General features: G+C 40.8%; 1 protein-coding gene across 6 annotated transcripts in view; it reads right to left on the minus strand.

The window, feature by feature from the left end:
* The window catches only part of LOC110988622 (protocadherin Fat 1-like), a 92,734-nt gene that overhangs the window by 29,845 nt on the left and 50,396 nt on the right, over positions 1–12,493 (minus strand). For all 6 annotated transcript variants that reach the window (XM_087132439.1, XM_087132441.1, XM_087132440.1 and 3 more), the window contains exons 5-8: positions 4,519–4,836; positions 2,321–2,534; positions 1,825–1,964; positions 935–1,421 (exon numbers count right to left, since the gene is read on the minus strand). In XM_087132439.1, coding sequence (XP_086988565.1) covers positions 935–1,421; positions 1,825–1,964; positions 2,321–2,534; positions 4,519–4,836 — 1,159 coding nt within the window. The remainder of the gene's footprint in view (positions 1–934; positions 1,422–1,824; positions 1,965–2,320; positions 2,535–4,518; positions 4,837–12,493) is intronic.

Consider the following 12,493-nt stretch of genomic DNA (forward strand, 5'->3'; position numbering starts at 1 on the left):
AGCGCTACCCTGGATGCTTTTGTAGCAGTGACAAATTATCCCCCCTTTTAATCAACATTGTCACAGTACTGTGTGTGTCTGCCTTTTTCCCCTGGCAATTACAAGAGCAAATTCATTACATGCTGATTTTCAGTGGCTTCATGCACTGAATGAACAGAATGTTTGCAGATTAGAGCTAGTCATACAGCCATCTACTAGGTAGGTTCATTACAGTGAGAGAATGCTCTGCGTGTACTTTGTTGTGGGATAGTGACAGCCATTTATGTGGAGGGTTGAATGACCTTAACAATTGAAGGAGCACCTTGCTGGAAAAAAGGGAGGCTTGGCACTGAGCTCTCTTTGAAGGTAGAGGTATCAATGGACTTGATAATCCAACAATGTACCTTGGTTTGGGGGTCAGTTCTAGGGCTGACAAGTTTTAACTTGTTTGTGCTAAGATTTGAAGGGAACACTAGCACACTTTTAGTGATAATGAACATTTTCTAAGATGATGGATGTATAATACACAAGGTTAAAAGTCAAAGAATGATGACAATTATTTCACTGGCGAGAACTTCCAAGAAACCCTGGTTTAGGTAAACTCGCATTTTCTAAAGAGAATCTCTGCATGTTCTGATTGTATATGTAACTTTCAGTGAAAGAGTGATAAGGTTAAGAATGATGATAATGATTCATATGAGAAAACTTCAAAGATATCTTAGTTTAGGGTAGACAAATTGAATCTACGCAGATTCTAATAGTTATTGATAAAGTTATAGATTGAATCTGATCAATTTTTACACTTAAGCAAATCGTGTCCTGATATAATGATGCCAGATATGAAGTTGGAAATTCAATTTTGGTTAACTCCTCTTGTCTTTATGATGTCATACTTCTTGAATGATTGATTCAAATAGGAAGGGATGAGCAGGCTAGGGTACCAATCAAGTCTCACCTGATATGATGGAATACGTAACCTCAGCATTCGTTCCTTGGTCTTTGTCGTACGCATATACCTGAGTAATCTGCGTTCCCACAGCAGCTGTCTCAAAGACCCGCCCCTCATAGGCAGAGGCACCAAACTCTGGGGCGTGGTCATTGGAGTCCAAGATGTTGACCACCACCCGGGTGTAGTTGCGGTGAGTGACTAGGGTGTGGTCCTTGACCTGGATGGTTAGTACATGCCGGTGTCGCATCTCGTGGTCCAGTGGGGCAATGGTGGTCAGCATGCCTGTCTTGGAGTGGACCCGGAACATGGACAGGCTGGTCTGATCAGCCGCACCTTTCAGGGAGTAGGTCAGGCGGTCGGAGCGGTCCCGGTCACTGGCCCGCACCTGCAGGATCTCCGTGCCAATGGTGGTGTTCTCATAGATGTCCACGGTGTATTTCAGCTGCTCCAGGAGGGGTGGGTTATCATTGGCATTCAGGACTGAGACACGTATCTGTCAGGGGGTACACATTCAAACCAAAAAGTCCACAACAAAATCAATCACACCACTCACAATGGAAAAGTTCATTTTTACATTCAAATACCTCTCACATAAGCATTTTATGCATAGATGAGGTGTAATTGTAAAGAGGGTTTCAGTGGAATTGAATTTCCATGTCATTTTACATCATCTGGGAGATCCCTGCACTATCCAAAAGAGCACTCTTCCAGAGAAAAGTTTTTATTTTAGAGAGGCAAGATTTTGAGAAGTTGTAAGGTTTGTGAAAGTTTGGAAACTGGAAAGGGCTGATTGGGCCCCTTTCTTTATTTCCAAATTAAGTGATAAAAAATTGTACATTTTTAAAGTTAAAATATTTAAACATCTCTAAATTTAAAGGAGGAAATGGCAAACATACAGTCTGAGTGACTTCATGGAATCCGTCTGAGACAGCAATAGTCAGATCATATGTCAACTGCCTCTCAGCATCAAGTTTGGAAGCTACGAAGATGATGCCACTCGATGGCTGCATGAAGAAATTGTTGTTATCATCACCAGCTACAGAAAAAAAACAAAGCATCATCAACAGATTATCAAATATAACTACTCTTATGGAGATTTGGCCTCAGTGAGAAAAAGAAGAGTAAAAACATTTGAAATACTGATTAAAGAACTCAATTAGTTGAATCTTAAAATAAATCACTCTGCCAAATGCATAAAACAGATGGGTGTCTGAGTGTATCCATGCTTAAGTGCCCAACAGGAAACCTTATTAAAAGTCTTTGTAAGTTTTTACCAATACAATCATCAGAGCCATCAAATCACCATCTTGACAAGATGATTTGTGAAGTTACGACAAGCAAAAAATGTACAAGAATAAAGTGAACGTAAACTGAAGGATGTATGCCATTTACCTTTGATGCTATACCAAAGGTCATCATCATCTGGGTCATAGGCAAAGATGTTGGTGACGAATGTCCCAAAAGGATCTTTCTCCGATACAGCACCGTCCATGGCGTCCACTATCATGGGAGGGTTGGGGGACTCAGCCACAGGTGCTGAGATCAGAATGACCAGCCGGAATCTAGCCCACTGCTGGGTTGGTCGGCCATTGTCAAGTACCTCCAGCTGTTGGGGAATTGGCAAGACATAAACAAAATTTCTTCAAAATAGTTTCTCTTTCATTTCAGGATTGCAAAAACTATGTGGTGAGTAGTAACCCACGGAGATTAGATCAGGTTATAATAGTAGACAAATAGGGGCTTATTCCTTGGAGCTGCTCAGGGTAGAATGTCATGAAGCACTGAAACATCTGCCAAGTAACAGTAGGCTGCAGGTCAAAGTGTCATGAAATATGTAGCACTTCTTACTGATCAAATCTGATCTTACTGATCTTACTGTCAAATGATTTCCACTGAGCAGTGTTTTGGCTAGGATTTGAAAAGTGGGAGTGCAAAATGAAACACAAGGAGTGCAATCTTGTTAGAGTCCAAAATTTGTGCGGGAAGCATGCGACACGAGTGCGCAGAGCGAAGTCCCTTACGGCCAGGATACAAGGCCTACTTAAGGGCCCTGGAAGCTCTGCCTGCTTTGGATGCTCTCTGGTGGTCTCTGATGAATTTCTAACATTTCCTTGTGAGAGTTTTGCCTTTTTGAACAAAAAATAACAGCTTTTAGAAAAAAAAATTGTAAAACTGTGTGCAATTGTTGTTTTATATAATGTGATTAAGCAGCCCTGCAACAAAGAAGTGAATGACAAACACCTTTGAACAGATTTATCATTACCACTTCATTTAGTTTTTAAAAAAAATGGTATGCAGGTCAGTACTTGTGCCTTGTTTGCAATACCGTACATTCAGATTATTGATAAGCAAACAAAAATAAATAATGATATAAAATGAATCCCAGTATTCCTACATACATGTGTCCTTCAGCAATTTGGCTAAGAACAAGCGAATTGAGTACAAGACTCAACTTCAATGTGGATGAAAAAATACATCTTATACGTGTAGTATGTGTGCACATGCACACTCTACACGTACCCACGTACACCACAGGCAGGCCACGTGCTCGCGCTTGTGCATGAGTTTGAACATGGCATCGGAAGAGTTCAACCATTTTTTCCATTGTTAAGGTAAAAGAACCTAAACAAGCTTTGTGCTGATTATTGACAATAACAAAGATTACGTGTAGGCCAGCCCTTGCCTTTGAGAAGAAATTCTGTTAGTTTTTGTTTCATTCTGGATGATATAGTGAACATGCAGGGTAAACCCCGAAACAATTATATGTCAACCTCCTCCCTATGGACTACCTTGTGCGAGAGTGGGCCCAATATGGAAGCTAATGATTGCCATGGGAATGAGGTTGATTAAATGTATGATTGATCGCTGGTGAACAAGTATGGCTCCCTGTATTAATTTTGTTACAAGTTGATAGATACGGTGCTGTAGTTTATTATTTATAAGTAAGGGAACACGCCTGCCGGTGTTGGTATGTTCGAACCAAACGTCTGAACCATAATCCCAGCGTACATGTACTTTACTGCAGCATATTTTCTATTGGTTGATGGGGGAAAAACATGAGAAAAGACAGAATTGTAGCTCAGATTTTATTTTCACATTTTTCGGGATCTAGATTACACAAGCCTCAAATTAAGTAGTGCACGGCTTGATTTGCACCACCAGGCCGTGCTTGAAAAATGAGCCATGATTTCACAAAACTGGCCATGCAAAACACAGCTGCATGGCTCGCTAGCTAAAACGCTGCCACTGAGTATTCTGATTTGCTGAGAATAATTTTTTCCCCCATCAGGGCTAAATCTTCTGATTCCTACATAACTGTATGCACACTCTTGGGAGTAAGGTTTGATAGTACATGTACCTTGTGGTTTAAAAAAGTTAGGCCAAAGGCAGTGAACTTCGTTCACTTTTCTTCATTCAGAAATCAGAGACAGCAAAAAAATCTGGTGATAGTCTACCTTGGTCGGTGTTTTAACAGTGATCAAGCCCAGTGTCCCCCCCTCCCAAAAAATGAGCACCCCCCTCAAGTGCCTCTCTGTAAGAAGTAAACCAGTTACACGACAATTTGTTTTTGCATTTGCACATGTACTCACCACTAGATTATACTGGTCTCCTTCCATCAGCAACTTGGTGGTTGAGATGATGCCTGTGGTAGGATCAATGTCAAACTTGCCAGCGTTGTTTCCCTCCCGGATGTAATAACTTAGCTCCCCGTTCTCACCAATGTCTTTATCCGAGGCCATTGCCACGTAGATGATGCGGGGCTCATCTGTGCGATCCTGGGCCGGTACGTTGATGCTGACCAGGGCACCCTCATTGAATGTTGGTGGGTTGTCATTCTCGTCCTGGATGTGGACGATGACGTGGGTGATGGCACTCTGGGAAGGACTGCCATTGTCATGGACAGTAATCTGCATGGAGAGTCAGAGAGTTCCACCATAGTTATGACACGTGTGAACCGACCATGACTGCAATGCAAATTGTTATACAAAGTCTCTTAGATGTGACAGACCTCAACTGCAGAGTTAACTATGTTCATGCCTTGATATGCACACATTTGCTGTTTCTGACCCTCCAACAACCTTAGAAAATCTACCGGTACCAGGAGGATTGGATGGATTTTCCTGTGTGGAGGAAGATATAGACCACACGCTGTAAGTTTTACTTTACATGGAGTTGATGGTCATTTGAAGTACAAAGAATTTGTCATTAATTTCTTGCAGAAAGATTGATTAGGGAGGAATCTTGAAAATCCTACCAAATACATACATGTACATGTATGCTGTGTTCGTGTTCATGTATAACAACGCTACATCTGGTGGAAATTCCAAATAATAATGCAGATTAAGCTCCACAAAGTAAGCCTTCCTTTCCTGCTTAGAAGCTCAATGGAATTGAGCAGGACAATCCTCAAAAATGGCTCCCTGAATGACAATATTTAAGGGCCTGTCAACTGGAGTGCCAGGAGCCGTCCATCAGGCAGAGAGGGCTGAGCAGTTGCAAGGCAGTTGGCATGCAACCACCAGGAGCAGGGTGAGAGGGTCGTGGGGGAAAGACACAAAATATCTCCCAGGAGAAGAGGCTGGCTTTCATGCTGGGGTCAGGGAGGCCACTGTTTGCTTAGGGGAAGTCCTCAAAGGGTGTGAAGTGTGCAAAGGGTGATGACTAGGGTCCCTTCAATCGGGTGCACAGAAGAGAAGAATAAAGGACCTTTCTAGTGCCAAAAAAATTCAGGGTACAATTGAAGAGCCCTCTGTATGTTGGCAACACAAAATCTGATTCAAATTCAAAACCTCCCCGAATACTTGAGGAAATTCTCATGCATAGAAATCAGCAATACATAGTCACTAGCACTAGCAGGGGACCACACACAATTATGCCACGGGAAACAAATTAACGTGTGGAACGACATCTTAGAAAATCAGTCAATATAGTAGGAACATAATGGAACTAAAAATGCCATCAATTTATGAACACAATTCAAACATAACTCATTCCACCAAATATAGGTAGCTGCAGGATACGTGCAGAGAGAAGACCTGTAATTTTTGAGGAGGTGATACATTCCAACAAACCTGTCTGACAAATTACCAAAGCAAACTTCTTTCTACAAAACAGCCACAGAAATATAAGCACTATGAAACAGTTCAGTCCAGAAAAGAAAACACTTTGTAGCCTCACAGAAATGACACCCCAGGAGAGAGGAAGAAAAAATACAAGGTCAGCTATAGATAATTAACCTCAGGAACCATAAAGCTGGGAAAGAGAATCATTAACCATTTTCCAGGGAACGAGGGGGCAACGTTATGTCAATAGTGTTGACACAGGTGCACTGGGATGCACAGACATCCAATATTAAGCCAGCGTGAGATTAAGCCCATCATCTATGACACTAATAAATAGGAAAGAAGGTTAATTTTTGAACAAGCAGGAACTGTAAGGCTAGGGATCATTTGAAAGATTGGCTGAAATGGGTGAATTGTTGTCAATGCTTTTCATATTTGTGTTTTTGTTGTAACTGATGTAAATGGATGTATACAGTAGTAGCTGGTCAACAGCAATGTAAAATGCAGTAACTAATATACAATGTATAACATCCAATGTGTAGGTTTTCCAAACTACAAACTAAGCAGACCTCACAACAAAGCAAATCTTCCTGCATAGGAATGTAACAAAAATACACAAAAAGAAAAAACACAGATCAGCACCTTCACTTCATGAATAATTTTCTGTCACTCAGGCAAGCTTTAATGCATAAATGCTAGTGCTAGAAGGCGTCTAGGGTCACATGTATAATTATGGAGGTGATTTCTTTTACCCCCTTCGGACAAGCAATCCTGTGAATTTCCGGGCGGACTCCGACGACAATCATCCCACAGCGAAAACATATCATTACTTCCAATCTTAATGAATGTAATAGCTTGTGGACACTGCACAGCTAGCCTGGTTATACACTTGCCCCATATGCTGGGCCAGATTGTATTTACACATATAATCATAATGTAGGGAGTAAATGTACTGTACACGTAGGCCGCAGTGGGCCATAAGTAGATGGGGAAACTGTATGACCCGAAAGGCAAGCACCGTTAACATTTTTGGCAGACAGTAGGGTAATTTGCCCAAGGTTTGCAATGACAGATCTCAGGGGATTTCAACATTTTGCAGAGGGAGAGACTTCAACTTGGAGAGGCCGGAAATATAGGTTAAAATCAGTTTACTTGAGATGATTTTCGCACACTTGGGTGTTTCATGTTCTCCCCCAAACCAGCTGTCAGGGTAACTTTTGAGGAAAAACCAGAGGTAACTGCAAGAAGACTCTGGTAACCTCATTACACAAATTCAATCACATTATGTCCAGTGATTAAAAGCAAAACCATATAATCTGTCATGCCGCCTTCCCTCACACAAGCCACTCAAATGTTTCTGCCTTTCAAATCACATATTTCATTGAACATTGTGGTTCTCAACTGGATTCTTTCCAATCTACTTGTACAATTTCAAACATGATTAAGTACAGAATTTGTTTATTATTTGGCTGTAATCTACTTTACTGCAAGAAAGCACTGTGCTTCTAACATATTTTGAAATACATGTACAAAAAACGATGACATAAACCGGCATGTTATTACCCCACGCAACTACAACTTCTTCTAAATGAATATTTAAAAGAACTGTGAAATACAAACTTCATGATCCATAACTTCCAAGGTCCCATAAATGACAGGGTGATTATTAACACTAAAGGTGACTGAAACGTCATCCAAGTCAGAACAATTTTGTTATTGCAAATACGACCGGTGAGGTTCAGGTATTGTGTTTACAGGGTGATGTAACTTTCATGATTTTCATTTTATGATGGTTAACAATATGAGATGAGTGAAAAAATATTTATATCAGGCCAATTTCATAGCTTTGATGTTGGTCAACCTTGGAAATTGATGACTATCAACATCACAATCACGCAAAGGACTTTTAAAACAAGTCCAATTTACAGGCCTTTCATAGGCAAACTCACGCAAAACAAACAAAATTCTCAATTAGTCATTTTCTGGTGCAAAAAAATGTTAGGAATGCTTTTCAACCCTCTTGAAACAGTCATGCCTATTTCCCTGCAACAGTGGGGCTCCACCCTAATCATTCTCCTACCAGCAGCTAAGTTTGTGGTCAGCACCAGGAATGACACAGCTGGAAGATAATAAGCATTCTGCATAGATATAAGGCACCACTCATGTGCTGTGTGATGCTTTACTAAGGCAAGGAGAGCTCACAATAAGCAGGAAACTTGTTTTGGCAGAAACACATTTAAACATCTACCGGTATTTCTTCTTATGGATTTTGAAAGCCAGAACCACTACAATTGTTCAACTTCATATACACCTCTAAATATGTGACATGCTAATCAACTGGACAAGCTGTGACTAGGCCTTTTGAAGCTGTTTCAAACATGTATTTTTTTTATTTGTATCATTCAACAGAAACAACAAGAGTGGAAACTATAATGCTCAATTCGATACAGATGGAGTGGCTTGCATTGCATTATTGTAGTCATTATTTATTAGAGTCATTCGGGAGATAAATAGTAACTGCAAGTATTTCAGACCTCTTGCAGCGGAAATGGACAGATGTATGACTTGTACCATTCCCTGCTAACAGGCCTGCAATGGTACCAAAAATAAATCCCTCCCAAGTCAATTGAAGATGATGCCTAGCACGTACCAGGTGCTCATGACATGTTTATGGTAGGAATACTTTTTGTCCTTCTGTTATCGTTTCGCATGCACCCTCTTGTGTATGCACACAGAGTACATGTACATTGTACATCATCGCTGCTAACACTGCACCTCCAGCCTCCTTAACCTCGCTAAGACACTGTGACCAATTTTCACTGGGGTAGGTCGTCGACCCATACTTGAGAACACAAACATTTCAAAAATGATACCAAAAGTACCCGGTACAATTCTGGGCCCGAATTTGTCGGAGACTTTTTTTCAGGAGTATTTTAATGAACAGCAATACTTCTGCACCGAACTGGTACCAAAACCTGAATAAATGAGGCATTAACCCCTGAATTCATTAACCCAAAGACTGATAAATTACCCAGCTACACTTTTCTGGTTTCGGTCCCTCAAGCCTTGCTTCTTTTTTTTTATTCCCCTGCCTTGGCCCCGACCAATTAGTGGTATCAGTCTGGCGGATAGAAGCAACAATAGGGCTTCCAACAACACTGTACATGTATATGTCTGACAGTACTCATTCACTACTACCTTGCCACTGGCTTCAACAGCAATGTACTCTGTGTTAACTTGCACCACTAGTGATCAAATACTAATTAATGTAATTACTTGACAAAAAACTGTGTATGCAAAAGATTCAATCCGATTTGAAGCCAAAGTAACTACCCTTCAACAGTATGACCACAATACACATTTCCTTATACTGCAAAAGCAAACAAAATCCTATGCAAAGGTCAAACTAATTATTTTGGCCACAGAAGGGTCAAAAAATTCAGTGACTAAAATTTACATGAGATATATACCGGTATTTATTTTCCTTGACAAAATAAAACTCAATCTGAATTGAATGTGGTGCCCATTTTACTGAAATAATTTTGCTGTGACAGATAGATTCAATTCATGGATTTTGGTGAGTTCCTCTCCCTTTCCAATGAATACAATTCTCACACATCATCATCTCATGTAATGATTTATGAAACCCAAGAATGTTTTAACCTAAAATGCCTGAGAATTCTCTCTCTTCCCTGAAGCCAAGTAGGGTTATTAACAATTTTGGCCTGTTGCAACTTGGCAGGCAACTCCTCCACTTCACCACGGCAACAGAAAAATCCAATTACACTCGAAGATGCCCCCAGAGCTGTTCGGAGGCCAAACCATCAATAACCTGGAACTTAAGCAGCTCCGTTATTTCAGATGCTGCACACACCAATAGTTCGAACCCCGCCTCCCAATGGTAAGACAGTCAGGGAACCAGATGAAACTGGTAACCAGACTGCATGAAGGGAAACAAGTTCATGCATCTACCAAGGACCTGAGTTGACACTCATCATTTTAGACAAGCAGATTCAGACCAATTTTTTTATTTTTTATACATGCCACAAAGTGAACAGTTCCTCCATGTTTAGAAGCTGGCATTAGGATTTTTTTTTCCAGTTCAAAAAGCAATGCAGTCCATACCAAACGTTTTATGAAAGTTTTCCTACAGGAGGTGAATTAGTTTACGGCGAAAGAAAAAAGAGATTCTTATCTCTGAATACAAATACCTACATCTACTCAATACTGGTGGCAGATTTCTCCTCACACAATGATACTCAAATATATAATTCAGAAGTCATGGAGTGTTTTTCTTGTTCTCGAGCCTGAACACACTCGTAAGAAAAACGAAAAGCAGAACTGGTGCTGGGGTTGTGTAGCCAAGGGCGCCTAGCTGTCACATCAAATCACCAGTGAATGTCCATTAGGGGATAATCTCTCTGGATAATCCCTTCACGATGTATCCTGTATTAAAGCTGATTTCACAGCCAGCACACCAACCCACTGCTGCAAGGCTCCAGCTGCCAAAAGGTGATTAGACACATGTACACTGGACATATTGCTGTGCTGGGGGAGGGGGGTATTGACTAGCTGCACCTGCAGTTGAACCAATTTGGGAGGGGGGTATTGACTAGCTGCACCTGCAGTTGAACCAATTTCCCCATCAGTATCTTTTATCAAAGCAGCCAGGACTGGGCTAACCGGATTCGGTAAATAATTTCACAGCTCAGATGTGTGAAGTGTTTTAAACGAATGAGTGATCAGAATATCAAATTGCTGAATGGCTCATTTTTTTTAATCTTTGGAAAATCAAAGCAGCACCTACACTCACATTTAATAACCAATGGACCACTTACATATATACAAAGACATTTTCTGCAAAGTAAAATGAAATCATGCCAAGCCAGCTCCTTTTCATTTTTCCCCTTAAGTACTGAACCCTTCCAGCCTAGCAAAGAGAAAATCTAATCCAATGTCTCACTACTCAATGTACTGATTGTTCCTTATCAAATTTGAGGGGTGAAAAAAGATCTCAAAAAAGGGGCCCTATCGTATATTAAAAAAGCCTCTCTCCTCAATGCAGAGCAATAAATCTAAAGTCTCTTTTTTAAGACTAAACGGGAAAGACAGTAGGAAAAATGACTTTATTCCAACAAAAATTACAAGTTGTCTGTGATTTATGACTCAACTTGAAATGAATGTGTGGGATTCAATCCTAAATTTTTGATGCGTGGGCAGACAGAATAAACCAATTCAAGTTTCAATGAACTGAGGAATTTCAATCTCAACTTCACCAAGGTAGATGTAAACCAAATCAAGCACACTGCAGTCATTCTTACAAGTCACAGGGGTTTCAATGAGCTATCTTGGACTCAAAGATTCTTGGCTCATTTCACAATGATCCTGTTAATTCCATACTGTTAGTCACATTCATCTCCCTTGATAAATCAACATGTCTCAATAAACGAGGTGCCTAGGTTTCCCAACCACAGAGGCACGCATGCCACAATTTTTCTTCACAGGCTGGAGCCCCACATTCTTAAAATCCAATGCAGCATAACCTTGCTCTTTGCATATCAGGGTGCATTTTGTCCAATCTTTCCTGGGTAGGTCTTTCCCCCTGCGGCTCTCCCCCGATGTGGGCCACTGTACACTTCCGCTGCATTCCGACGAGACAAGCCCATGAAATCAATCCAGTGGAGCTACAGGAAAAAAATTCCCTGCATGAACATGAATATGTGAAGGCCATATAGAATTTCTGTATTTCCATGGATGAGATTTGCAGGTTAGCCAGACGATGTACATGTACATGTATGTATGCAGGACCGACCCAGCAGCCTGTGTCAATGTTTAACTGCAAATGAAAAATGCCATCGCTATGTCTCAATAAGGAGAGGCATTTACAAATTATGAATTTCAGCTGGCAATGTATACAAAGATTGAAAATACAGAGGTTTCAATTGAAATGACTAATATGCATGTAATTTAAGACTTTTTGTGTGAAATAAAATTGGTGTGTCTTGAACTTAAGCATGAACAACGAAAAATTTACCTCAATCATTACAAATAAAATTTAATACTAGATACCCACATGTCTCACCCAGTGGGCGGTCGTGGGATCAAGACAAAACCCATAGATTCAGTAATCCTAGTCCAGGGTCTAACCCCTGCCTGGACTTTATTATTCCTAATGCAGCCATACTGGCATAATACGATAATGCGATAATATGTCTGGTACATGGCACTCAACTCACAGCCCCTTTGTACTGTTCAGCCAGCCGATCCCATGGCTGATACCCTTCAAGGGTTCCTGGTGGTCAAGACAAGAGACTTGTGGTCTCCTGTTTGAGGTGTGGGAGTTAGGAACACTACCCGTGCAATGTCATGGTCAATTACACCACTCCGTTGAGGAGATGCCTGATCTTCCAAGTTGATACTCAGACAGACAGGTTCAAAGTTGACAAGATCCTAGTAAAAACAGGACCAACAAAAGAGAAAGGTCCACTGCCACGCCACAAAC

The sequence above is a fragment of the Acanthaster planci genome, linkage group LG02 (assembly GCF_054643075.1).
Source record: "Acanthaster planci isolate LZ-2023a linkage group LG02, COTS_SCS, whole genome shotgun sequence".
Classification (NCBI taxonomy): Eukaryota; Metazoa; Echinodermata; class Asteroidea; order Valvatida; family Acanthasteridae; genus Acanthaster; species Acanthaster planci.